At 47.5% G+C, this 27,960-nt stretch overlaps 2 protein-coding genes across 3 annotated transcripts; one reads left to right on the top strand and one right to left on the bottom strand.

Annotated features, from left to right (window-relative positions):
* Positions 1-110: 110 nt before the first annotated feature.
* LOC121855835 (uncharacterized protein KIAA1841 homolog) lies at positions 111-20,392 on the bottom strand. The gene is given in 15 exon segments (XM_042350987.1): positions 111-986; positions 1,815-2,028; positions 4,180-4,270; positions 5,270-5,419; positions 5,983-6,159; positions 6,499-6,589; positions 9,431-9,541; positions 9,667-9,822; positions 10,978-11,131; positions 11,317-11,430; positions 12,415-12,464; positions 12,466-12,525; positions 16,392-16,541; positions 19,118-19,299; positions 20,123-20,392. Coding segments are annotated over 15 exon segments (2,346 nt in total). The 3' UTR covers positions 111-610.
* On the top strand, positions 19,651-27,960 carry LOC121855845 (complement C1q tumor necrosis factor-related protein 5-like). 2 transcript variants are annotated; one of them, XM_042351008.1, is made up of 6 exons: positions 19,651-19,744; positions 25,257-25,418; positions 25,855-26,056; positions 26,525-26,646; positions 27,200-27,315; positions 27,459-27,960. In XM_042351008.1, exons 2-6 carry the CDS (start codon positions 25,302-25,304, stop codon positions 27,655-27,657), a joined length of 756 nt encoding a protein of 251 aa, XP_042206942.1. In that variant the 5' UTR covers positions 19,651-19,744; positions 25,257-25,301; the 3' UTR covers positions 27,658-27,960. The 2 variants fall into 2 exon arrangements, with proteins under 2 accessions (XP_042206942.1, XP_042206941.1); XM_042351007.1 differs by lacking the exon at positions 19,651-19,744 and adding an exon at positions 24,369-24,834.

Here is a 27,960-nt window from a genome sequence, read left to right as displayed (position 1 = left end):
CTCTTTCAAGACAAGGATTGACCAACACTGGAGCGGGTTCAGGTACATTCAGGAGCCGGTGCATGCCCAGTACTTGCCAACAGTGCGTACCAGAGACGTGACCGATCGCTCAAGCGGCTAACGAGCCGATCTTTTGTTGAAGAGGATAAACGAAAAAAGAAAAAGTGTGGTTCAGAAGACGGTCTCTAGCCGTCCAGGGGGCTAACAAGTCCTGCCCTAGACCAATAACACGTACAGTAAGTGTTATATGGTTTAACACTACACTAATGGATATCATATGTAGTTGTTAATAATGCAGGAAACTTACGAGTGATTTAATTATCTCATATGTAATTTTGTACTCTGCAGGTTTTGACTGAATAAAGAACAATTGCGTTCAACGTGATGGGTCTCATTATCCTACAATCGCCCGACGGGCGGCTACAATATTGATATACAGTGATTAAGTACTTGTACCTTCTGAAGTATCTCTCACACACATACATACAGTACATGCACAAACACAGAACATGACAACAATACTCTCTCCTCTTCCATATCCTAGGACGAGTAATCCTAATATGTGTAGACGAGACCTGAGTAAAGACGATCGCCTCTACGGGCTCCATAATTAGCGAGATGCTGAGAAAGCTGCACGATGTCTAAGCCTCATCTTGATCCTGGAGATGGCCTGCACCTTGGCCCGGAAAGTACCGCCTCCTCCTGTGCCGTTGCCGTGTGAGTGTCCTCCGTAACGTTCTCTAAACTCGGCCTCCAGCCTGTAGTAGCACCCTGGGTCGGGGCCATTTGCACACTCCCTCCGTCGGTCGGGACGCCCGCGGTGGCTCTTGTGAGAGCCATGGGCGGTGTCGTGGGTGTTGGGGGCGGCAAGTGTGAGCCAGGAGGTGAGATCTCGCAGGGCACGAGTTTCTCGTTCCCGCTGGGCATCCTGGTTGTGGCGGGTAGACCGACCAGCGTCCCACCGTAGGCTGGGCTCCGCCATCACCCTGCAACACAAGCAGGTAGTCCCTGGGTGAGTGACAGCAGTTGTAATTACTTTCTTTAACTGCTGCTATTACAAAATATACAAATAGACTTGGCCATAGCATGGTGTGTGTGTGTGTGTGTGTGTGTGTGTGTGTGTGTGTGTGTGTGTGTGTGTGTGTGTGTGTGTGTGTGTGTGTGTGTGTGTGTGTGTGTGTGTGTGTGTGTGTGTGTGTGTGTCTGTGTGTGTGTGTGACTAAGTCTCATTTTGCAAATGTGTACTCTGTTGTGTCAAGGTTTAGGCTTTGTTAGATGATGCATACTATGTGGAGTTACCATCTAACTTTACTTACACTTGTCTTTGTACTGTACATTAGCACAAGTGGACACTAAGACTTGACGGCCTGTTAGGGCTAACGAGGATACAACATTCTGAATACTTAGTCGTTTTTGGCACACAGGGAGGCAGTGAGACCATCACTACACTCCACCACCTTTACTCCCCACCAGAAAACTTGGGTAATCATTCACAGCTGGTGGAGGTGGGGATGCCCCGGTGGTAGACCCTTAGACCGGGAGACAAACACTGTATCCACTGGGCCGCTACACCCCACTTTGTTCCTGTACAGTATTGCTGTCTGAGTGAATGATATGAATTGATGCTATGCTATTGCTATATATGTAAAGACGGGGATGAAAAGCCAATGTGTCACCCTGGTGGGCGATGTAAGATGTTTCAGTGAATATGGGAACCAGTTTCTAGGATACAATATTGAGAGACGACTTAAAGATAACTGGAGACAGTTAGGGACACAGACACAGACTCTCAAACTCCAATATCATCATCTTACTCGCAGGCGATGGTGCGTCTGGCGCGGGCAGCCCGTCGCACGAGGTTGGCTTTAAAACGCGAAGTGAGGGTAGAGCGGCCTCCTCCTCCCTCCTCCTCGTCCGACGAACTCTCGCTGCTGGCGCCGACACTGACGGAGGGCGCCCCCATATTAGTGGCAGGAGTCCCACCCTCGCTCACCCCCACGCGGATGCTCGGGTGTGTGTCACGTTCACCTGCGGGAGGAGGGTAGAGGTTGTAGTGAAGGGAGGGTGGTGGTGGCGGTAGTATACGAAGGAAATGGTGATAGTGACATGCCAGACGTAGTAGTAGTGGTGATAGTAATAGTAGCAATAAGATAGTTATGTATACAGCACACTAAGCCCTCGGTACACAAGGCGGGCACTGCACTCGACCACCTTAACTTCCCCAATTGTGAAATTCTGTTCCCATTTTTAGCTGGGTGGGCTGGGGAGGACCTAGTATTGAACCAGCGACCTTACAACGGAAGGCGAACATTATATCCACTCGGCCGCATCATCCTGTATCATTGTTAGAATAACCTGGAAATAATGTTATTACTGATAATAAACAAGTATTTGTCGAGGTTTACACGATTGTTCCGATGTACTGTACACATCAGCTCAAAATTTCGAAGACAAATCTGAAATATATTGAGATTATAACTACAGTGCTGTATGTCGCGATTGGATATTTGTTAAATATTTTTTGCAGCTTAACTCATTCTAGGATGTCAACTTAAGATTTATACTTTGAGGATAAACAAAAATACAGTATTGGTAAAGGAGATTTGTATCATGAAAGTGATAACTGTCCGGGCCCATTAATATTGGCGGGAAGCAAGAGGGAACACTCCAAGACTTCTGGTTAACAATCCCAACAAGGCAACGAAACATGGATAACCATGTGAGTGGCTTACCAGGCAGGTAGACTGGCTTACCATATACAGTAGGTAGCCTGGCTTACCATGCACAGTAGGTAGACTGGCTTACCATATACAGAAGGTAGCCTGGCTTACCATATACAGTAGGTAGCCTGGCTTACCATGCACAGTAGGTAGACTGGCTTACCATATACAGAAGGTAGCCTGGCTTACCATATACAGTAGGTAGCCTGGCTTACCATATACAGTAGGTAGCCTGGCTTACCATGTACAGTAGGTAGACTGGCTACTATGTACAGGTAGCTCTTGGCTACCATGTACAGTAGGTAGACTGGTTACTATATACAGTATATAGACTGCTACTATACAGTAGGTAGACTGGCTTACTATGGCCAGTAGGTAGACTGCTTACCATATACAGTATATAGACTGGCTTACCATATACAGAAGGGGTAGACTGGCTACTACATACAGTAGGTAGACTGGCTTACCATATACAGTAGGTAGACTGGCTTAACATATATTGCAGGTAGACTGGCTTACCATGTACAGTAGGTAGCCTGGCTTAACATATATAGGTAGCCTGGCTTACTATATACAGTCGGTAGCCTGGCTTACCATATGCCACAGTAGGTAGCCTGGCTTACCATGTACAGCGTCGGTAGCCTGGCTTACTATATACAGAAGGTAGACTGGCTTACCATGCATAGTAGGTAGACTGGCTTTCACATACAGAAGGTAGCCTGGCTTAATATGTACAGTAGGCAGTCTGGCTTACCATGTACAGTATATAGACTGGCCACCACACAGCAGGTAGACTGGCTTACCATGTACAGCAGGTGGTGACCATGTACAGTGGTGCAGCCTGGCTTACATATACAGTAGGTAGCCTGGTTACTGCACAGTATAGGTAGCAAGGCTACTTACATACAGTATATGACTGGCTTACTATTACACAGTAGGTAGACTGGCTTACCATGTACAGGTAAGTAGATTCTGCACAGTAGGTAGCCTGGGTTGCCATACAGTAGGTAGCTCTGGCTTTACTATGTATTGGGGTGAAATGGGCTTTTTACCATGTGCAGGTGACCATTTCCTCTATGTACAGTAGGTAGCCCAGCTACCATGCAGTGTGCAGCCTGGCTTACCATATACAGTAGGTAGACTGGCTTACCATATACAGTAGGTAGCCTGGCTTACCATGCACAGTAGGTAGACTGGCTTACCATATACAGAAGGTAGCCTGGCTTACCATATACAGTAGGTAGCCTGGCTTACCATGCACAGTAGGTAGACTGGCTTACCATATACAGAAGGTAGCCTGGCTTACCATATACAGTAGGTAGCCTGGCTTACCATATACAGTAGGTAGCCTGGCTTACCATATACAGAAGGTAGCCTGGCTTACCATATACAGTAGGTAGCCTGGCTTACCATATACAGAAGGTAGCCTGGCTTACCATGTACAAATAGAGTGGCTTACCGTGTAAGTAGTGGGCAAGCCAGGAACGGTCTAGGAAGCTTTTTTCCCCCTTGATGGCAGGCACGAGGGGAACCCCCGCCCACAACACACACTGAAACACACACACACGCAACACTTAGTCAGCTTTCCATCCTGTACTCTACATCAACAACTTGTTCTCTGTGTTGATACGTAACATCTTGACCTTCCTATTGTCTATCCAGTCGTTTCTCGAGCGTCACCTGCCTGGAGATCTGGGGAAACTCTCTAAACTGTCATCTCTTGTCTAGTACCTAAACCACACCATGTGAACTTCTCAGTCAAGACGACACAAACTCTACAGGTGAGAACATAATATAGGTCTATGTTAGTCGTCTCATCTATACAGCATCACTGGTAAGAATGTTGACCATGAGATAAATAATTAAAGTAATCATATACCTGTTCACACCTCCCAGACTATCAATCTATTCTCAACATATCGGCCGGATCACCTGAAGCTTAGCCCCCCCGCAGCTTATTTCACCTGAAGCTTAGCCCCTCGCAGCTTATTTCACCTGAAGCTTAGCCCCCTGAGCTTATTTCACCTGAAGCTTAGCCCCCCGCAGCTTATTTCACCTGAAGATTAGCTACCCTATTGTAACATATGCTAATCTAACTTACTACAACCTAACCAAACATAAACTAACCTAACCTAACCAAACTAACCTAACCTAACCAAACATAATCTTACCTAACTTAATTTAATTTACTGTAGGTAGTTAGTGTGTTTAATCCTCAGGTGAACTAAGCTGGCTGGGCAAGTCATCAGGTGTTCTCATTGGCCTGTATTGTTCCTGTAAATTCTGAACTCCATCACAGAAGACCGAAATCAAGAGGCGGACACAATGGATTCCTTATCTCTGTTGGCTAATGTTGAATGTAAGTGAATGTATTGAAAGACATCCACATTATCTAAAAAGGTTCATATTTGTCTACATACAACATTCAAATATTGATAATTGTTAAGACCTCTCTCTCTCTCTCTCTCTCTCTCTCTCTGTCTCTCTCTCTCTCTCTCAGGCATCTTTTGGAGGAAAATGAGGTGCTTTACTCTCTCTCCTCCAGGTACCTTGTGGGAGGGACTGAGGTGTTGTGGGGGATCAAGACATACAAGGAGCTGGAAGGTGAGGAGATCATCGTAGATAAGAGGGATGGGGCCCCACGTCTCCTCGTCCCCGCCCTGGCTCAGCTGTACCGTGTGATCCGTCACCTGGCACCCCTGTACGGTACACACAAGGTACACATCAGATGGAGAGTTTCTTTAGACGGTACACATCAGATGTAGACCTCCCTGTACGGTGCAGGTAAGGAACACATAAGATGTTAAACATAGTGAAGGTTATACGAAAGTCTTTTGGCCATATTAGTGAGAAACTAAACGATATAATATCAAATATATTTTTGCCATGAGAAAAATAGAAAATGACATATATTGCTGTAGATAAAAGGATATGGTTGAATACATTAACTGCCACGAAGGAGAGGACACCGAAGGAAACACGAAGGAGTCTAGTGGGCATAAGAGGAGATAAGCGATAATACATTCCGTAAAATCGTTATACAAGATCATTTTGATTCAGCATGTACGGTAGAGGCACACAATGAGTATGGGTAAACAATGTAAACAGACCGTGCAGGTGTATAAACAACGTACCGAGACAGTGCAAGAGAAAGAAGGAATTAACCGATATAAAAGTAATTCCTTCCTTTGTCTTAGAGTGGATAAATTCATTGATATTATGTACACTTTGGTCAACACACAAGAGAAATTAGTTCACATACATTTCTGACGGGGAGCGGGGAGAACCTAAGGGCTCGGGCGCCGCAACACGGGTACACATCGCTTGAGAGGAGGACTTCCAGGTCGCAAGATGACGCGTCCAGGCGATGGGTCCTACAAAGTCGCATCTCATATCCTGGGAAGACTGCACCACACGTCGAACATGGCAAGAAGTGGACCTGCGGAGGGGGAGAGTGAAGGAGAGGTCGGGTGAGTGAAGGAGAGGGTCGGTAGAATGAAGGAGAGGTCGGGAGAGTGAAGGAGAGGTCGGGAGAGTGAGAGAGCGGGTCACGGAGAGAGTGAGGGAGAATCAGGGGGAACGCAAAGGAGGGGGTCAGAGGGAGGGAGTGATCAAGAGAGGGAATACCTCGCCACATGTAGAAGGCGGTAAGGAATGAACAGAGGAAAAGGAAAACAAAATAGGGAGAGGGGAATGAAGAAGGGTGAAGTGAGACAGGTGCACCTACACATTTTCTCTTCTGTTAATTGATCACCATTACACCTGCTCTCTTACACACCTGTCCCCAGAGTCTCCAGTATACGAGCCTCCATGTCTTGAGGTCTGTTTTCAACTGTCGCACATGTTCCGTCAGGCTCCAACTGGCGTCTCTGTGAACAAACACAACTGTCACCACCATCCTTAGGTGTCGTAAGGGTTCGGGTCTTAAAGGGATTCCAAATGAGTATGGACCCTATAAAGTCAGAGGCAATAAGATACATAAAGTAAAGTTAATATTTAGATGCTTTGGTAGCCTTCACAAGGACTAGTGTATCACCAACCTTGTTACGCCCTTAAAGACCTCCGTTGTTGGAGCGCAGTAATAACATAACATGGGTACGGATCCTTAGGTAACATGTAAGTATCTGTGTCGTGGTTATGGATTCTTAGGTTTCAAATGAATACAGGCCCTTGGCTTTTGCATGAGCACGGATCCCTTGGCTTCACATTTCTATGAAGCCTTGGGTTTCAACAGGAATCATCCTTCAACATTTACATGGGTTGTGAGCCTTCGTATTCACATGGATTAGGATCTACAAAATTCACAGGGGTTAGTAACCTTAGAATTCACACTATAATCTATTCAAAGTTTAATCTCGATACTATTTCTTCATATTTAACAATTTATTCAATTGCCGACCTCTCGTCACCGTCTAGAATAAATCTATAACCCCAGGAACAAGAAAATTGGGTTACATATACTGTATTCATCGATGGTCAAAATAACTAATCTTCTACCTATTAAAAAAAATGGATAAGTTTTCACTGTAATCGAAGTCCTATGTAGTCAGAGAGATTGAATTCACAAGGGATTAGAGTAGATGAGCTGAGGAGTAGTGAGTATATTCTGTGGAGCCCGTGATAGCTTGACAGGGTTCCTTGAGATTTTTCAGGATAATTTACGACTCCTACTCTGATAATTTTACAAACAGGAAAATTCGTCTTGAGTCTATAAAGGCGGCGTCACACTAGCATTTCTTTTGTCAACTTTTTCATTACTATCGACTTTTTTCACTAATCGTCGGCGTTGTCATTGGGTGTTTGTCAAACTATACACACCTGCACCGACCGCTCGTTAAACAATTTACCGGAGTTAACACAAGATCTATAATTGATACTACAAATAGTTATAAAAAATTGCTGCGCTTTCATCGTCAGTTGGATCCATCTGTTTGTTGACAGTTGTTGAACGAGGGAAGCTGGCGAGTTGGTTTTAAACGGTGCACAACAAAAAAGTTTGATGATTTTCTGAAAGTTTACAAAAAAAAGAAGAAAACGAAAGTATACCAGTGTGACGCCACCCAAGGCTGAACTGTCAGATTCAGCAGGAAACAAATTTGTAGACACAGCACTGCAGATGACACCCAACAAACTTAGTGAGTTTATCAATGTTTTTAGGCTTAATTTTGCAATTCACGAAACGTATTAGTATAGCAATACTTTTATTTGCCGTGTGAATGTGTGTTAACTTTCGCACGACATAAAAGAAAGAACGATGAAATAATTGTGGCGTTTCTTAAAGATATTTGTTTATGCCACAGAAGCGAAGGAAATGTCCATTGTTCTTGGTTTATCGTAACAATTTATGATAATTTAAATAAGTTATCGACTCAGAAGCACCTTCATATACAGTGCAAATGTGTAATGGTTTTCATATTGCTTAATAGAATAAACTATAGCAATATTTTGTAAAGCTCTTTAAAGGTGATGCTAAGGGAGGGTTAAGTACAGGCTACGAGGGGAGGGTCTGTTTCCCGTCAGTAGTTCATACAGTATGGTAACCTACTGCTGGTCTCTCTAATTGCCTCTAAAGCTCTTTATTATGACACAAAGTGCGATAAAGCCATGTGCAAGAACTGTGGTAGTTTACATCACGGAGGAAAGTTTTTGCCACTTCCTGACTAGTGTTCTAGACCATCAACAACTGTTTAGCTTATTGTAAACCGATTAAAAATAAGTGCAGCAGGTTTCTTACTTCATCTTACTGCATCTTATTAAAAATTTAGAGTGTTATATTTTGTTTTTAAATTTGTTACTAGTACATTTTTTTATGCTGATTCTAAGTAAGCAACTAATTTTTTTGCGGAAATAAATATTTAACATTTCATGGCGTTTGTTTGCGGCACTGATCAAACTTAACCTAACCAAACCTAACCTGAGGTGTAGTGAGAGTAAGATGACCTGAGGTGTAGTGAGAGTAAGATGACCTGAGGTGTAGTGAAAGTAAGATGACCTGAGGTGTAGTGAGAGTAAGATGACCTGAGGTGTAGTGAGAGTAAGATGACCTGAGGTGTAGTGAAGTAAGATGACCCTGAGGTGTAGTGAGAGTAAAGATGACCTGAGGTGTATGAGGAAGTGAGTAAAAAGATGACCTGCAGAAGGGGTGTGGTGAAAGTAAGATGACCTGGGGGTGTAGTGAGTAAAGATGACCTGAGGTGTGAGTGAGTAAGATGACCTGAGGTGTGGTAGAGAGTAAAGATGACCTGAGGTGTGAGTGAAAGTAAGATGACCTGGGGTGTAGTGAAAGTAAGATGACCTGAGGTGTGGTAAGTAAGATGACCTGAGGTGTGGTGAAAGTAAGATGACCTGAGGTGTAGTGAGGAATTAAGATGACCTGAGGTGTGGTGAGGTAAGATGACCTGAGGGTGTGAGTGAGGGAGTAAGATGACCTGAGGTGTGGTGAGGAGTAAGATGACCTGAGGTGTGAGTGAGGTAGGATGACCTGGGGTGTGGTGGGGAGTAAGATGACCTGGGGGTGTGGTGAGGTAAGATGACCTGAGGTGTGGTGAGGAGTAAGATGACCTGAGGTGTAGTGAGAGTAAGATGACCTGAGGTGTAGTGAGAGTAAGATGACCTGAGGTGTAGTGAGAGTAAGATGACCTGAGGTGTAGTGAGAGTAAGATGACCTGAGGTGTAGTGAGAGGGTCGGGAGGGCAGGTAGAGGACATCACCTGGAGTGGGTGTAGTAGACGTGGCCAGAGGCGGTGACGGAGGTGTTGGCAGGGACACAAGTCACCAGACGATCCACACCTTTACTCACCAGCTCACCACATTCACTACATCTACGACAGGAAGATTAGAAAAGAAAGAAGTTAGAATCATGGTCGTAATTCACCAATATTCTGAAGATTAATTTGATAATATTCGATGCTCTCTCTCTCTCTCTCTCTCTCTCTCTCTCTCTCACTTGAAGAGCGTCGCGGCCGTCTTGAAGATCCCGCGGGAGGGGGCTGGCGTGACGTCACAGAGTGTTTGGAGGAAACGAGCGTACAATTTGTTTTGTATCCTGTCCCGGCGGTCCCTGAGCCCCTCCAGCTCCCAGTGTGTGAACACCCGCGCCAACCTGCGGGTACAGAGGGGTATTAAAGACGGGGTTTTGGGGGTAGAGGGGTTTTAAAGAGGCGTAGAGAGGTTTTAAGAGGCGTAGAGGGATTTTAAAAGGCGTAGAGGGGTTTTAAAGAGGTGTAAAGGTGTAGTGGGGTGTGAGGGGTATATAGTGGTTGTAAAATAGTGAAGAGAATTACAAGGGGAGGTGAACCGTTCGTTGAGTTGCATCAAGGAATCTGAGACTAAAGGAGGAGGATGGAGCACTCAATGTTTGTTTATCCTCCCGCGACGGTGGCGACACCAAGTGGCCGTGAAGTATAAAACACATAAGCCCATTGCTCCTTACATGATATTGTGCTATAACACCAGATTATTCAACAAAAACAACTTATATATAGTCAGTAGGTTAATGACGTCCAACTTTTGATATCTCGGGATAATTCATCAGAGCAACACATTGATTATAACTGTGGTGGCCAACCCTGTGATACGAGGAAGGTACAGTACTGCGAGGTACTGTCACTACCACCGTACTATTACCTCCTAAAGTATTGTCCATCCTGTCTTCACTGCACCACTTTGTTAGCGCCACAATGAACACCCACCGTGTCTGTCGGGTGTCTAAGATGCACATTTCTTCTCTGCTCCACTAAACACCACAATACACCGCCTAATTTATCAGTAGGCATCGTTAAGTTAGCGCCACAATATATTCCATGAGTGTGCGCCTTGGTAGTGTATTATATTGCTTAGGTCTTCACTGCACCACTACTTGCGCCACAACAACCCCCCCCCCCTCACCTCTGCACCATACGTTAAAACAGCCACGCAACACGTAAGAAGGTGTTCCATCACCACAACACACCACACAACACACAACAACACCACTTACACCACACAACACAACACACCACACCACAACACAACACAACACAACACACCACAACACAACAACACCACTTACACCACACAACACAACACACCACAACACACCACAGCACAACACAACACAACACAACAGCACAGCACAGCACACACAACACACTACACCACAACACCACACAACACAGCACAGCACAACACACCACAGCACAACAACACCACTTACACCACACAACACAACAACACCACTTATACCACACAACACAACACACCACACCACAACACCCACCTGGCGAGTATGACGTCCGAGAGACAGTTGAGGTTAACTTGGGCCTCGAGGATGAGGTTGATGTTGTCGTGGACGTACTGCAGGACCTCCTCCACCAGGGGCGCCATCTTGAGGAAGTCCGCAGAGATGAGGATGGATACAGCCGTCTTAGGCACTGTGGGGGGAGAGTCAGTCTGGTCAAGTTGATCTGAATATGATCCCTAAAGTCAATTAAAGTCTACTAGTTACTAAATAAATATGGTGTGTGTGTGTGTGTGTGTGTGTGTGTGTGTGGTTATGGTGTGTGTGTGTGCTTGTACAGTATGTGAATCTTGACCTATCTTATGACTGTTGACCTACCTAGGACAGGGGCGACGTGGTCCTCAGTTTGACCTTTCTTGACCCAGCGTAAGAGCCATTCGAAGATGCTGACGTCACAGTGAACGGATATGTCCACGTCTTCGAGTCGCTGGCCTGCGGGGTCAAAATAAGGTCAATTAAATCAGCATGCGGGGTCAAAATAAAACAACTAGGTCAATTAAATCGGCCTGCAGGTCAAAATAGAACAATGAGGTCAATTAAATCGGTATGTGGGTGAAAATAAGACAATAAGGTCAATTTAATCGGCTGGGACTGACCGACCTCCACGAGAAGTCCAAAGAAAAATAATGTTAATGTTATTCTGTTTTTACTGTGTGTGTGTGTGTGTGTGTGTGTGTGTGTGTGTGTGTGTGTGTGTGTGTGTGTGTGTGTGTGTGTGCGTGTGATTCTTATCTTAAGGTAGAACAGTAGACGACAGTACATGATGTAAACAGGGAGACAATTATTTGGCGGAAAATCGTCAATAATAGATATCTTTCTGGGGGTTAGGTTAGGTTTAGGTAGGTAAGGTTAGGTTAGGGTTAGGTAGGTTAGGGCAGGTTAGTTAGGGAGGTTAGGCAGGTTAGGCAGGGTTAGGTTAGGGGTAGGTTAGGTAGGCTAGGTTAGGGTAGGTTAGGTTAGGCAGGTTAGGTTAGGGTGTGAGGTTAGGGTTAGGTAGGCAGGTTAGGCAGGTTGTTAGGCAGGTTAGGTTAGGTAGGTTAGGGTAGGTTTGGGTTAGGTTAGGTAGGTTAGGTTAGGGTAGGTTAGGTAGGTTAGGTTAGGGGTAGGTTAGTAGGGCTAGGTTAGGTTAGGTTAGGTAGGTTGGTTAGGGTTAGGTAGGTTAGGTAGGTTAGGTTAGGTTAGGTTAGTTTAGGTTAGTTTAGGTTGGTTAGGTTAGGTTAGATTGTAGGTTAGGTTAGATTTTGTTAGGTAAGGTTAGGTTTGGTTAGGTTGGTTAGGTTATGTTAGGTTTGTAGGTGTTAGGTTAGGTTAGGTTAGGCTTGGTTATCGTTAAGTTGATATAAATTATGGTTCTGACCTTTAGGTGAGCCAAGTAATATTTGAGAATCATAAGAGAGACAGGTAGGAGGAAGGTACCTGCTGTGACGTCAGCGAAGTATCCTATGTGGTGGATGAGAAGGTCCTGGGCAGGTGAAGTCCTGGCGGAGTCCTCTGGCCTCGTCACATACGTGGATCACTATACCGGGGCTGCCAGATGAAAGGTCAGGTCAGGTCAGGTCAAAGAAAGGCTAGGATTAACGCCAAGGTGGGGAGGAGGGAGTGCCAGGTGGAGGAGGGGAGAGAGCAGGGTGGGAGGAGGGAGAGAGGAGGTGGAGGAGGGGAGGAGAGGCAGGTGGGAGGAGGGAGAGGCAGGTGGAGGAGGGAGAGAGTGCCAGGTGGGAGGAGGGGAGAGAGGCCAGGGAGGAGGGGAGAGAGGCAGGTGGGAGGAGGGGAGAGAGTGCCAGGGAGGAGGAGAGAGCAGGGAGGAGGGAGAGAGTGCCAGGTGGGAGGAAGGAGAGAGTGCCAGGTGGAGGAGGGAGAGAGTGCGGTGGGAGGAGGGAGAGGCCAGGTGGAGGAGGGGAGTGCAGGGAGGAGGGAGACTAGCAGGGAGGAGGGAGAGAGTGCCAGGTGGAGGAGGGAGAGAGTGCCAGGTGGGAGGGGAGGGGAAAGCAGGGAGGAGGGAGAGGGAGGAGGGAGAGGCAGGGGGAGGAGGGAGAGCAGGGGTGGGAGGAGGGAGAGAGGCAGGTGGGAGGAGGGAGAGAGGCAGGGAGGGAGGGAGAGGCAGGTGGGAGGGAGGGAGAGAGGCAGGGGAGGGGAGGGGAGAGAGCAGGAGGAGGAGAGAGGCAGGGGGAGAGGGAGAGAGGCAGGTGGAGGAGGGAGAGGCAGGGGGGAGGGAGGAGAAAGGTGGGAGGGAGGGGAGAGTGCCAGGTGGGAGGGAGGAGACAGGTGGGAGGAGGGAGAGAGAAGGCAGGTGGGAGGGAGGGAGAGTGCCAGGTGGGAGGAGGGAGAGGCCAGGTGGGAGGGGAGGAGAGAGGCTAGTGGAGGAGGGAGAGTGCCAGGTGGGAGGAGGAGAGAGTGCCAGGGAGGAGGAGAGAGCAGGTGGGAGGAGGGAGAGGCAGGTGGGAGGAGGGAGAGAGTGCCAGGTGGGGAGGAGGGAGAGGCAGGTGGAGGGAGGAGACAAAGGGGAGGAGGGAGAGAGGCAGTGGAGGAGGGAGAGAGTGCCAGGTGGAGGAGAGAGAGAGTGCTAGGTGGAGGGAGGGAGAGAGGCAGGTGGGAGGGGAGGGAGAGAGTGCAGGTGGGAGGAGGAGAGAAAGCAGGTGGGAGGAGGGAGAGTGCCAGGTGGAGGGAGGGGGAGAGGCAGGTGGGAGGAGGAGAGAGTGCCAGGTGGGAGGAGGGGAGAGAGGCCAGGTGGGAGGAGGGAGAGAGCCAGGTGGGAGGAGGGAGAGAGGCAGGGAGGAGAGACAAAGCAGGTGGGAGGAGGGAGACAGGTGCCAGGTGGGAGGAGGGAGAGAGTGCCAGGTGGGAGGAGGAGAGAGTGCCAGGTGGAGGAGGGAGAGAGCAGGGGAGGAGGGAGAGAGCCAGGTGGAGGAGGGAGAGAGGCAGGGTGGGAGGGGAGGGAGAGAGGCTGGGGTGGGAGGGAGGGGAGGAGTGCCAGGTGGGAGGGGAGGGAGAGAGTGCCAGGTGGGAGGAGGAGACAAAGCAGGTGGGAGGAGGGAGAGAGGCCAGGTGGAGGAGGGAGAGTGCCAGGAGGGAGGGAGAGAGGCCAGGAGAGGGAGAGCGGGTGGAGGAGGAGAGTGCCAGGTGGGAGGAGAAGCAGGTGGGAGGAGGGAGAGTGCCAGGTGGAGGAGGGAGGAGGGGAGGAGAGAGTGCAGGGAGGAGGAGGACAAAGGAGGAGAGAGAGGAGAGCGGGGAGGAGGGAGAAAGGTGGAGGAGGGGAGAGAGGCCAGGGAGAGGGAGAGAAGGAGGTGGGAGGAGGAGAGAGTGCCAGGTGGGAGGAGGGAGAGAGCCAGGTGGGAGGAGGGAGAGAAAGCAGGTGGGAGGGAGGGGAGAGCAGGTGGGAGGAGAGAGTGCCAGGTGGGAGGAGGGAGAGGCAGAGTGGAGAGGGAGGAGAGGGGGGAGGAGGGAGAGAAGGCAGGAGGAGGGAGAGGTGAGGGAGGGAGAGAGGCAGGTGGGAGGAGGGAGAGAGTGCCAGGTGGAGGAGAGAGTGCCAGGGGAGAGGAGAGTGCCAAAGGGAGGAGAAGGCTGGGAGGAGGGAGAGAGTGCCAGGGGGGGGAGGAGGGAGAGCAGGTGAGGAGGGTGCCAGGTGGAGGGAGAGAGGCAGGTGGGAGGAGGGAGAGAGGCCAGGTGGGGGAGAGAGTGCAGGTGGAGGAGGGAGGAGAGGTGGAGAGGGAGAGGAAGCAGGTGGGAGAGGGAGAAAGGGGGAGGAGGAGACAAAGCAGGTGGGAGAGGAGAGCACAGGGGAGGAGGGAGAGGGCAGGTGGGAGGAGGGAGAAAAGCAGGTGGGAGGAGGGGGAGAGGGAGAGAGGCCAGGGAGAGAGAAAGAGAGAGAGTGCAGGAGGAGGGAGAGAGGCAGGTGGGGAGGGAGGAGAGAGACAGGGAGGGAGGGAGAGAGGCAGGTGGGAGGAGGAGAAAGCAGGTGGGAGGAGGGAGAGAGGCCAGGTGGAGGAGGGAGAGTGCAGGTGGGAGGAGGAGAGGGTGGAGGAAGGGACAGCAGATGGAGAGAAAGCAGGTGGAGAGGAGAGGAGAGAGAGGGAGAGGGTGGGGGAGAGGAGAGACAGGAGAGGAGGAGGGAGAGAGAGGCCAGGTGAGGAGGGAGAGAGGTGGAGAGATGCAGAGAGAGGAGGAGGGGAGAGGAGAGCTGGGGAGGAGGGGACACAGGGGAGAGAGAGAGGAGAGAGCAGGTGGGAGGAGGGGAGACAAAGGAGGGAGGGAGATGGTGGGTGGGGAGAGGGAGAGACAGGGAGGAGGGAGGAGAGAGGGGAGGAGGGAGAGAGGGAGAGGGAGAGGAGGCGGTGGAGGAGGGAGAAGGGGAGAGAGAAAGGAGAGAGAGGGGAGGAGGAGGAGAGCAGGTGGGAGGAGGGAGAGACAGGTGGGAGGGAGAGAGGCGGTGGAGAGGGAGAGTGCCAGGTGGGAGGAGGGAGAGAGGCAGGGAGGAGGGAGAGAGGCAGGAGGAGGGAGAGAGTGAGGAGAGGGGGAGAGGAGAGAGTGCCAGGTGGGAGGAGGAGAGAGGCAGGTGGGAGGAGGGAGAGAGTGCCAGGTGGAGGAGGGGAGAGAGCGGAGGTGGAGGGAGGGAGAGAGGCCAGGTGGGAGGAGGAAGAAGGGGAGAGGGAGAGAGAGAGGAGGCGGAGGAGGGAAGAGAAAGCAGGGAGGAGGGAGAGGGCAGGTGGGAGGAGGGGAGACAGGAGGGAGGGAGAGAGTGCCAGGGAGGGAGGGAGAGAGCCAGGAGAGGGAGAGAGGCCAGGTGGGAGGAGGGAGAAAGTGGGGAGGAGAGCAGTGAGGAGGAGGAGAGGCCAGGTGGAGAGGAGACCAAAGGGTGGAGGAGGGAGACGTGCCAGGTGGAGGAAGGAGAGAGTGCCAGGTGGGGGAGGGAGAGAGTGCCAGGTGGAGGAGGGAGAGAGTGCCAGGTGGAGGAGGGAGAGAGTGCCAGGTGGAGGAGGGAGAGAGTGTGGATGCTTACACTTTATAATCTTCACTAAGGTTAATTCATCAATGTTCTTTCATTATTATTCTCTTTATTTACAGTTGTTGTGTCTCTACCATCACTGCCACTATCATGTTTTATCACCATCAACCTGTCTTGTTGCCTTAGTCCCCAAATGTTGATGTTATCTTAATGTGCCTTGTCATTGTCCTTATCTGACTTATCGTTCTTATGCCTGTATTCTTTATCTTATCAGTTATCATGGTTATATAAGCTAGTTATTGATATTTATTTCAGTGTTGTATTATCGGTATATTATTAACACATCCTATAGGCCTTAAAAATCTACCTGACGTCTTACTCACATATTGAGTCCTTCGAGTTTTATACCTGCGGCTACATGAACAATCCTACGTGATGTCTGGTTATTTACCTCCTGTCTGGCACGCCCCTGAAGACCGAAGGCGCCATGGGAGGACGAGAGTCTTCCTTAAGGACTGGGGTAGCAAGGGTGGAGGTAGTGGTGGGTGTGGGGGTCCTTCTTGATGGGTCCCTGGCCAGGCTGTCTCTCGCGGGGGACTTGCTGGACCACACAAAAAGACGAGAGTGGGTGGTCAGGTGAGGGTATACTGCACATGTAAACTATGATTACTATGATACAAGAATATGCTGATATTAGAATTTGAATATAGTAAGACATATATAATGGTCAAATGTTGTTAATAAGACACATACAGAGGCAAAGAGATACATGGAGACACATGCACATATATATAAATACATACAGAGCCTCGAACACATCTTCATAATCTTAGTAACAACTTGGGTTAGGTTAGGTAAATATATAATGTACACCAAGACGGAGACAATGTATGCAGCTGGCAGCGGTGGCGGTGCAGTTACCAACTTTCTTATTTGACAGTCAAGAACCCTGCCGCTGACTGGTGGTGTCCTACCTCACAGTTACCCCAAGACTGTGACTGTCTGTGGCACTTGTAACTTGTGAGACTGTTCATAACCATACTTGTTTTCATTTGGCCTCACCACCCGACACGTGCGCATACTTGGTCGTGGTGAGGAATATGTCCTACTCAACCCAAAAGCTCTCCGTCAGCCACACTCCCTCACGACAGCAGGGAGTGGCTTAAGGCGAAAGAATTTCAAGAAAACACGAATCAGCCAACAAAATTAGACCCTCCATTATTTTATTACATAGTACTGAACAAATATATATCAACTCATCAACTGGGAGTAATTGACGGTAGAACAATAAAGAGATGGATTATGACGTATGAATCAACCAGGAATCTTTATAATCTGCCACCAGGTCAAGTAATCTGGGGTGGGGGGTTAATTTTCAAGTATAAATCAGCTGATGTTTCACAGTAATGAGCAGCTTATCTCTAAATAACAGTAGGGTGTAAATTCTCTGTTTATTCAAAGGGATTTACGACTCTAAGTGAAGTAGCTGCACACTCTACTTTTCACTCAGATGTTTAAATAAAGATATACTATTTTTTTAATGGGTTTCGAGGACTAAGGTTATCGCCTCCTATTAGTTATACTAGTACTAGCAAGAGTAGTACTAGTAGCTGTTGCAGAAGTAGTAATATTTGTTATTATAGCAATAGCATTATAATGTTGAAAATACCAGGACAGGGATAGCAACCGATGTGTGTGTGTGTGTGTGTGTGTGGAGGAATATTATCTGTGAAATGTGTAAGTGATTCATCATTATCATTTTATTAAGATTAATCACCATAATACTACCTGGGGTGTTCAGGTTAGGTTAGGTTAGGTTAGGTTAGGTTCCATCCTCCGAGTTCGCTGGGAAGACAAGAGAACACATGCCAGTATTCTCACTGACACCAACTGTAGGAGCATCGAGGCTACCATTATCCATGAACAACTACGTTGGCCTGGCCATGTTACCCGCATGGACGACAGTAGACTGCCAAAGCAGCTACTTTACAATCACCTAACGAATAGTACACTAACGCTGGCGGGCAACTGAAAAGGTATAAGGATAGTCTTAAGACAAACCTGAAAAAGTGCCAAATCGACCCACTCACCTGAGAGACGATTACTCCACACCGTAACGCTTGGAGGAGCACCACACGAGTAGGTGTCAATACTTTCGAGTTAGCAAGACTGTATAACGAGGCAGACAAAAGCCACCGCCGGAGTGACGCTGCCGGCCCCCCGCACTAGATGTAGCCCGCCACATGTGCAACATCTGTGAACGACTTTGCCGGTCCCGTATCGGCCTCTCTAGTCACCTCAGAACTCACCAACCTAGGTGACATCCCTAATAACTCATATCATTGTATCATAGCTGGATGATCGTCATACTAGATTCCGAGTGACAGCAAAGTAGTAGTAGGTTATTATAGGTTAGGTTAGAGTTTGCGGTAGGATGGCTAATCTTAAGGACAAATTAGGCTTCATGTATAAACACGTGTCAGGGGTGCCAATATAACCAAGGCCTCATGTACAAACTAGTATCAGGGGTGCCAACATAACCAAGGCCTCGTATGGTGTTTTACTGGGCGTCAATAATCTCTCGCTATTGTCGTCATATTAGTAATAGGTGGCCGCCGGCTCACAGTCACACGCGGTGTTTATGACTTAGAGTTTTCACGAGGCGAGTTACTAGGCGCCAGTGCTGACGTGGTAGCAGCAATTACACGCATCACGGGTCCACTATTCGTAAGGAAGTCGCCTGGAAGTTGGTAGTCACTCAACTGTTTTCACATTAAGATTAACCACCCTAACCTAACCCAACCCAACTTAACCTAACCTAACCTACCGTAACCTAACCTAACCCACTAGGTAACAGTTCTCTAGATCGGAAAAAAATAAAAATATATAAGATTTTAGTATATAACTGTCTTATTATTTTACCTGTCGTCTAAATTCTTCTTTCGTTCCTTCTTCCTCTGTTTCTCTCCTTTCTCCTTCCCCCTCCTCCTCTTCCTTCCCTTCTTCCTCCTCCTTCTCCTCTTATCATCAAATATCCCATCTCTCTTTTGATATCCCTCCCTCCCTCTCTCCCTCCCTCCCTCCCTCCCCCACTTCTCTCCCTCCCTCCTTCTCTCCTCTTCCTCCTTCTCTCCTCTTCCTCTCTCTCTCTCTCTCTCTCTCTCTCTCTCTCTTTACCTGTGGTTGGCGGAGGACACCCCCAGCGCCCCGCCCTTACTGGAGGAGGAGGAGGAGATCTTGGGTGTGGGCGTGGGTGTGCGGGAGCGATTGGGGGCAGGTTGGGTGGGCGTGAGGGTGGGTGTGCCGCCCAAGTTGAGAGAGGAGACCATGTAGGGTAGGATTGAGTCAAGCAAACCATCCTGGGAGAAGAGAGAAATACTGATGAGTTGAAGGATGAGTTGAAGGATGAGTTGATGAGTTGAAGGATGAGTTGAAGGATGAGTTGATGAGTTGAAGGATGAGTTGAAGGATGAGTTGAGTTGAATTGATGAGTGCCACTCTCCCTCACCTATAGTGCCACTCTCCCCTACCTATAGTGCCACTCTCTCTCACCTGTAGTGCCATCTGGAGGAGTGCCAACGTTTGCTCCTGTGCCGAGGCTGCTGAGTTTTTTAGTAGTCTTGCCCAGGTGTCGGCGGCGGAGGGCAAAAGGGTGGTGGAGGTAGTGGTGGTGGTAGTGGTGGTGGTGGTGGTGGTGGAGGTACTGGTGGTGGAAGAGGCTGGGGCGGCGTTGCTACGGCCTCCTAAAGGTTCCTCTTGGCCTCCAGAGCCTTTGATGAGTCGACCTCCTGCTCGAACCTGGAGGTGAGACGAACTTCATATAGGGGAGGTTTTATGTGTGTGTGTGTGTGTGTGTGAAAAAGAGAGATAAACAGACAATTATAAGACACAAAGAAACAGAGAAGCACTGATAAACAGAGACAGACAGAGAAACAAGCAGAGAGACACAGACTGCTCCGACTGTAGTTAATATTCAAGTGTAATAAGCTGGGTTCACTCATTCTCACTCTCATCTCTAGTATTACTCCGCCCATAAATACAGTAAACACCCAAGGCTATATTACACACACCTCTGGTCTGCTACACAGTCATGTTATACCGCCATTAAGATTCTCAAGAAGAAAATAAATGTCTGATCAATAACATAAACTAGGGAATATATTTCACACACCCGAGACATACCTTCTCTGTGGTGGCCTCTGCGACTCGGTGTAACTGAGCTGACGTCAGTAAGAAGTCGAGGACATTGGTCATGTTGATCGTCCCTGGTCCGAGGCCCACTTCCATTCCCATACTCACGCCACCCACGTTCCTGCCGCCGCCCCCGGACACTGCCCATGCGAGGCCTATGCCATTCTTGAGAGAGCCAGCGCTGACGGAGGAGTTGTTGGTGAAGTTGTCTGAGGGAGGTGTTGAACATCTTGTAGGGCCGGAGGTCTCTATCCCTCTCATCTTGGTGACCACGGCGTTAAGAAGATATCTTTAATGTTGAGGCTGATGTCACAGGCCGGTTAGTGCACACAGTGTACTTTTATAAGTGGCACCTCATCGCAACTATAGACGGTATTCTGGATTCTGAAGTGTAGTTATAAAAGTAGTTTGTCACTGGTAGTTGTGATGCAGCGTACACGTTGATGGTTGGTACTCCACGGTAAGAGGCTTATTGCCTGAAATACAGCAAAGAAAAACATTGTTCAGACAAAAAGATACACACGTATTGTACAGTGTGTATTAATATTGAAGTTAAACAGTTATGATAACAATAATTAATTTATTATAATACACAACGAAGGTAATGGTATACCAGGGGCCTGTCGCTCCAGAGGAACAAGAGTTCAGTTGACTATTTCTGGAGATGGTTGGTTTGTGCCTTCGGGAGGAGGGACGTGATTATGCAGAGTTCCATGTCTAGGAGCGGACTGTGAATGGGGTGGTTCCTCTGATTGCTGAATAAGGTAGTTTAGAGTGTTGTTGCCTCGTTCTAAACGATCGTCCCTTACTTCCACATACCTACACCAAGTTCGTCTTTGACTTACCAATGTACGGTGTGTACTGTACACGGTAAAAACGTATCTGTCCACACACCGTGTTAAACAATGAGACACCATGGACACCCACGTTGGTAGCCCTGCCCCCAGGTCAGTTTAGTCACCTTGAAACATTTGGTGTTATATGCTACCAATGTGGTCATCGATAACAGAAGTGATAGTCAATATTAGGTGCCGTTGACGATCACCTGTTGTATTAACAGAAATCGACCGCGACGTAACCACCAATATGACCGTCACTACACATTGTTCACAGTTTAACAACTAATATATTTATGCTGCACATTGTTCCATGTATAAGCTAATGGTCACACACGACTCATTCACTTTGTCTAAATGTGTATATGATAACAATATTTATATTCACATAAATATATAACATTTACTGTGGATAAGACAGTAAATGTCGCTACTAATGGATATACAGTAATTATGACTCCGCAGGGCCATCAAGGGTCATACTGCTGTATACATCGTCCCTGGTGTCATATTGTTTCACAAACTGTGTACACATACTTTTCACCGTGTGTACAGTACACACGGTGAAAAGTATCACGTGAGTTATATCCCAAACTTCTCGTTACAGTAATCTTCAGACCCGGTAAAACTATACAAGATTTACCGAGTCTGAAGATTACTGTAACGAGAAGCTTAGAATAAAACTCACCGTCCTTGAATATTGTGTTTTACTTATTTTTTAGACGATAGGTGTATCTTAGGTCGCTGTTGTGAGGCACTTTTTCACCTTATTAGTTCTGACATGACAACATCCACGATAAACAAGTTAGTCTAATTATCATTTATCTAAAGATGTATAAAGGAATAAGAATAACTGGTGCTGCATGAACGTTGTTTACTTTAATTATTTGATTAAGTTATATTAATTAATGATGCACATAAGTATATTATTGAGTGGAGAAGAGAGAGGCGGTGACGTGTAGCATATTGATCTAGAGGCAGTGTGACCCGGAGCCTTGTCGACATATCTGATTTTACTGACGTACTCTATAGTATATCCCGAGTGCTGTTAATATATCAGTGTTAGGCCTTACCTTAACTGGCTGAATCAATATCGATTAGTTACAAAAAATAACAAACATAATTTATCTCAAGGTGTGGTAAATGTGTCTACTTGAGAGTTTGTAGTTAAAACAATAGTAATTCTGGCTATACTTACGATGAATGTCCTCCATACAATTGCAGATGATTACACCACGTTATAGACAGATGACGGGAGATATATGAGGAGCGGTACTCGGTTAAATTAATAATAAATAAAGCAGAAGCACGACCTTCCCCGAGACAGCCGCGCGGCACATGGGGGTTATTTACGCTGGTTGTCATGACAACCCATGGTGAATCATAGAAAATGAAAAGTGTTTGGGATAACTTGTATAAAATTATATTTCTACGTGAGATTAATGATTTCAATGACATATTGTAAGTGTAAGGCTGTGATATATTAAAAAAATTATATTTGCAGGACACTAAAAATTTTATCGACTTTTCGCGTCCACCAGCATAGTTTTTACATATATAATTCGGATTTCTTTTAACCGTGCTAAGTATTTCTTAATTAAAATACTTGATAAAAATTATTATTGATGAGTTAGCATATATTGAAACAATCATGATAAGACTGCCCATGATCCTGTGCTGTACATATTACTGATAACTAAGAGCATAATGAATCTCTCCAGCTGACAGTTAGAAGAGTGAGATGATTCTTCCTGTTGGCGACTGTACAACTGAATCCTACAGTACATGGCGCAAAGGAGTGTGTCCAGGTATGAAATCAGACAATGTTTCAGCAGTGTGGTGTCTGGAGTGTGAAAATATGAAGTAGAGACAAACGAAAAACAATTATGACAATATTTTTTTTTTTTTACAACTGACGTGTTAACAAAAATGAAACATATTTTAAATGATTCATGTTTCGTGTGTAGATATTGTTATAAATCGCTTCTCTTTTGTGCCAACTATAATTTCTGGTAATAATGATATAAGATAAGCGTTGGTTAAACTCGAATTGGCTCCTGAATATAGAAAATCAGATACAGCATTCATGAAAGACGCTCCCTCCCCCCCTCCCCCCAACACACACCAGACACACCCCTCACCACACCCCCCCCACCAGACACACCCCCCACCAGACCCCCCACACAGACACACCCCACCATACACCCCCACACCAGACACACACCCCCACCAGACACCCCCCCACACCAGACACACCCTCTATAATGTGATCCGGATGTCTCACCGTCAACCCCACCCACTGGCCTAGTGACCTCTAATCTCTCACCACCCCTCACCTGTCCTTCTCATCAAACCCTCCACCCCCCTCCTCCCCTTCATCCACACCCTCCATCTTCCTTCCTCCCCTCATCCACACCTCCACCCCCCCCCCTTCATCCACACCCTCCATCTTCCTTCCTCTCTTCATCCACCCTCCTTCCTTCCTCCCCTCATCCACACCCTCCATCATCCTTCCTCCTCATCCCACCCTCCACCCCCCTTCATCCACACCCTCCATCCATGTGGCAGACTCCAAAGGCTGTGACTATATCTTGAGGCTATATTAATACATTATACTTAAACATTGACCGAGTTGTTTTTAGAAGCCGGTGCGGCCTAGATCGGCAGGATGGAGAGCGACTCTGTGACCCCTTGGCGCCATCCTCAGTCATAGAAAAACGAATCTCACCGGAATATGATGAGTCTCTGTAGTTTCTCAGTGTTTATTAAGTTAACTTCATCCTTTACCGTTAATATGAGAAGAGATCTAGTTATAATAAAGTCTTTTTTGTGTAATTTTGACGTCATTGATGCTGTGATCTTTATATTCTGGATGAGGTAGTGTGTGTGTGTGTGTGTGTGTGTGTGTGTGTGTATGTGTGTGTGTGTGTGTGTGTGTGTGTGTGTGTGTGTGTGTGTGTGTGTGTGTGTGTGTGTGTGTGTATGTGTCTGTGTGTGTGTGTGTCTGTGTGTGTGTGTGTGTGTGTGTGTGTGTGTATGTGTGTATGTGTGTATGTGTCTGTGTGTGTGTTTGTGTGTGTGTGTGTGTGTGTGTGTGTGTGTGTATGTGTGTGTGTGTGTGTGTGTGTGGCCTGACCTATTTACCCCATTGCTCCGTTAATTGCCCTCCTCCCTCGTGTCTCGGTGACCCCTGGCAGGATGTTACCTGAGAGTGCGTGTGAAAACTCATTACCTGGGGCACCGAGGAGGTCCCCACAGGTAGGGAGCCATAATGACAGCCAGAGTTGTCAGATACTTAGCCCCATCTTCTGCCTTCATGTGTATTGGTTGTCATATCTCATAAGGTCATTGGGAGGAGGAGTTATGTTTACGAGTAGTATTCAGTGTTTGGTAGCTCACATAACGAACAAGGTGACTTAATGTGTATGTTTTCAAGAGTTTTGGCATCTGTTCTGGAACACATAAGACGCCGTGCATGATGGTTCTACAGCAGTGGGGTGGGAGCAGCGGTCTCGACAACACTGGGGTGGCAGCAGCGGTCTCGACAACACTGGGGTGGGAGCAGCGGTCTCGACAACACCGAGGTGGGAGCAGCGGTCTCGACAACACTGGGGTGGGAGCAGCGGTCTCGACAACACCAAGGTGGGAGCAGCGGTCTCGACAACACCGAGGTGGGAGCAGCGGTCTCGACAACACTAGGGTGGGAGCAGCGGTCTCGACAACACTGGGGTGGGAGCAGCGGTCTCGACAGCCCCCATAGCATCATACATTATCGTGGCTTTATTAAAGTCTCAAGTCCAGTGAAGTTTCCGGATATTAAGGCGGAGAAAAATGGGAGTGTCTGCCGGGACGCCGAGACGTGAAATTGTGCGTGTGCTGATTTAGTTGTCACAGACTCTGATTTTCTCTGCAGATGTAAAATTTTTAGATAATATAAAGATTCTAGTGATGTTCAGAGAAAAAAAATGTAGTTTAACTGGATAGCAAAAATAACAGAGATCCTTCTTAGAATAACAAACTAAACCTTATATTTAATAGATAATTACACGTTACCTGAGCTACCTTGAAATTTTTAATATATGATTGAATTAAAGTCACAACCCAGATGCTACTATCGGGCAGATTATATAATAGATTCCCAGCTTAACTCATTTACTGATTTATTAAGCTTTTCACGTCATCAGTTACCGATTAATATTATGAATGTGATGTTAACATACTGTAATATTGTGATGAATTTTCCGTACTGAACCTGCTGTGAGAACTAAACACGTTATGGGGTTCTTCAGGAGGGTGTTGTGGTCACGCTGGTCCTCCTGTCGTGGGGTACAATAATGGCAGAGACTCAGTTTGTGCCCGGCTTCCTGGTAGAGTCGGGCACAGACCTACAGGAGTGGCCTAAAGACCTCGCTAAGATATTCCCCAACCAGACGTCGCCCGAGGAACACAACGTGAGTATTTGTTCTGTATACTGAAGGAGGGAGAGTGAGGAGAGGCACTGTGTTAAGAGAGAGGCACTGTGTTAAGAGAGAGGCACTGTGTTAAGAGAGAGGCACTGTGTTAAGAGAGAGGCACTGTGTTAAGAGAGAGGCACTGTGTTAAGAGAGAGGCACTGTGTTAAGAAAGGCACTGTTTATAACATCAAGTAGAAGTGAAACTCCTTTTGTATTGTGGAGAGAGGGGGTGGGGTGAGAGGGGGGTGGGGGGGAGGGGGTAGAGGGAGAGGGGTGGGGAGAGGGGTGGGGTGGAGAGGGGTGGAGGGGGAGAGGGGGTGGGGTGGGAGAGGGGTGGAGAGGGTGGGGTGGGAGAGGGGTGGAGGAGAGGGTGAGTGGAGATTGGGAGGGGGGTAGGTGGACCACTACCCTCACCACCACTTCTTCTCCTCAGGACTATTACGCCAACGCAGTGTCTCAGCTGTTCCAGGCGGGCACTGTAGCAGCCCCTCTGCCGGAGAACAACCCCGTGGAAGAGGTGCTGGGGGGTCAGGTGCTGCCCAACGACCAGGGCTCCCCAGAGTACCCCAGTCAGCAGGTCCTTCCCAACGGCACTGCTCTCTCACGCCCGGAGGTCCCTTTCCCCGCCACTTTAGGTTAGTTCCAACACTGACTCCTATAGCAATAAGAAGTATACTGGTTTGTTAGTAACTTGTCGCCTCATAATTAACGGTGTAAATAATCCCCGCTACCATAACACAACATAAAATAGTATCGACCATTGCTTTGAAAAATTATTCTTTTTAATATAGTTTAATATTATTTCAGTCACATGTGTTAATACTATTGTTAGGTTACTTGACAAAATTATCCTTGTGTGCTCATTTACATAACAACAGAAGTCACATGTACAAATATGCAGCCACACACACACACACACACACACACACACACACACACATTTTTTGTTTTATTGTGTTTCCAAAACATCTAGTCTAGACAATCAATTTTCCTCCATATTTATGTCAACAATAAAAAAAGGGGGGGGGGGGGGCTGTTGTAACCATCGAATTATCTTTCGTCCTTATAATAAGATAATCTACCGTATCTAATTCCCATGACAGGTGCAGTAGGGGGCACTGGTGGAGGGGCCGCCGAGTGTGGTTTTGTGGCATTCTCTGTGTCCCGAGCCAACTATAAGCACAGGAAAGCCGGCACCCAAGGCGTCCAAGTCCTCTTTGATAAGGTAAGTCAGTCTAGGACCTCTGTGACAGGGTAAGAGTCAGTCAGTCCAGGACCTCTGTGACAGGGTAAGAGTCAGTCAGTCCAGGACCTCTGTGACAGGGTAAGAGTCAGTCAGTCCAGGTGACAGGGTAAGAGTCAGTCAGTCCAGGACCTCTGTGACAGGGTAAGAGTCAGTCAGTCCAGGACCTCTGTGACAGGGTAAGAGTCAGTCAGTCCAGGACCTCTGTGACAGGGTAAGAGTCAGTCAGTCCAGGACCTCTGTGACAGGATGAGAGTGTTCAAGTCTTCCTTTACAAGATATATTTTTTACCCACACTGTAAAGTCATATGACGAGACTTCTGCATTTGGGGTTAATTTATTCCTAACACTGACGTGCCTTTGACCCTTGTCTATGTTGATAAAAAAAACCCACAGTTCATTCAGTGATGACTCTCGGTAACAAGTGTAATGTCAATATTGTTGGCAGGTAAAAAAGTCACAACTAAAATGACCTGTTTTAATAATCAGGATTTTTGGGGAAATTTTCGCCAAGCATTAATGGTTTTTCTTTTAGGTTCTGACGAGTGTTGGCCCGGGGTTCAACCATACTGGCGGCTACTTCAAGTGTGTCTGTCCTGGGTATTACCACTTCTCAGTCTACGGTGTTTCTCCACTCCAAGGTCGAGCCAGGTGAGCTATCCTTCCTTCTAGACAGAGGGAGGGGAGGTATTCTTACTCTTAGAGCCCCAACAACTGTAGCAACACCGCCCCTCATTAGTACCACTTCTACCTACCCAACACCATACCCTGACCGATTCACTTCCCTCCTACAGGCTGGACCTGATGAGGAATCGTCAGCGTGTGGCATCTTCTGAGGCTCAGTACTACGGCTTCGGGACAGCCGCCAATAGCGTCATTATTTACATCTACAAGAACGACGTTGTCTACGTATATCTGGCTGAAGGATTCATCTACGAGAACGACGCGCGGTTCAGGGGATACGCATCCTTTACTGGCTTCAAAATTGGCTGAGGAAACTAATGTCCTTTTCTAGAGATATTGAAGCGGGGAAATTAAGTTGATAAGAATCTCCCAAATCTCTGGTCGTGAAGGTTTAAGACAGCTCGAGTACGACATTTTCTTGGTGTTAGACAATGATATCCAAGAGAGTTTTTCAAGGTATGTATATCGTATGGAATTTTTGGAGACAAGTAGATAGCCTCCAAGATCGTATTAATGGCTCTCCTGGTCGACTATCTTTTACAAGCATTACGAAGGGCATATATACGGTCCTTCCTAGTTTTTCATCTTAGCTACAATAAAACTGAGAAATTC

Source organism: Homarus americanus, unplaced genomic scaffold, assembly GCF_018991925.1.
Source record: "Homarus americanus isolate GMGI-L3 unplaced genomic scaffold, GMGI_Hamer_2.0 scaffold14072, whole genome shotgun sequence".
NCBI classification, from domain to species: domain Eukaryota; kingdom Metazoa; phylum Arthropoda; class Malacostraca; order Decapoda; family Nephropidae; genus Homarus; species Homarus americanus.
The sequence above is the reverse complement of the archived record's forward strand: the minus strand, read 5'-3'. Positions and strand labels throughout refer to the sequence as shown.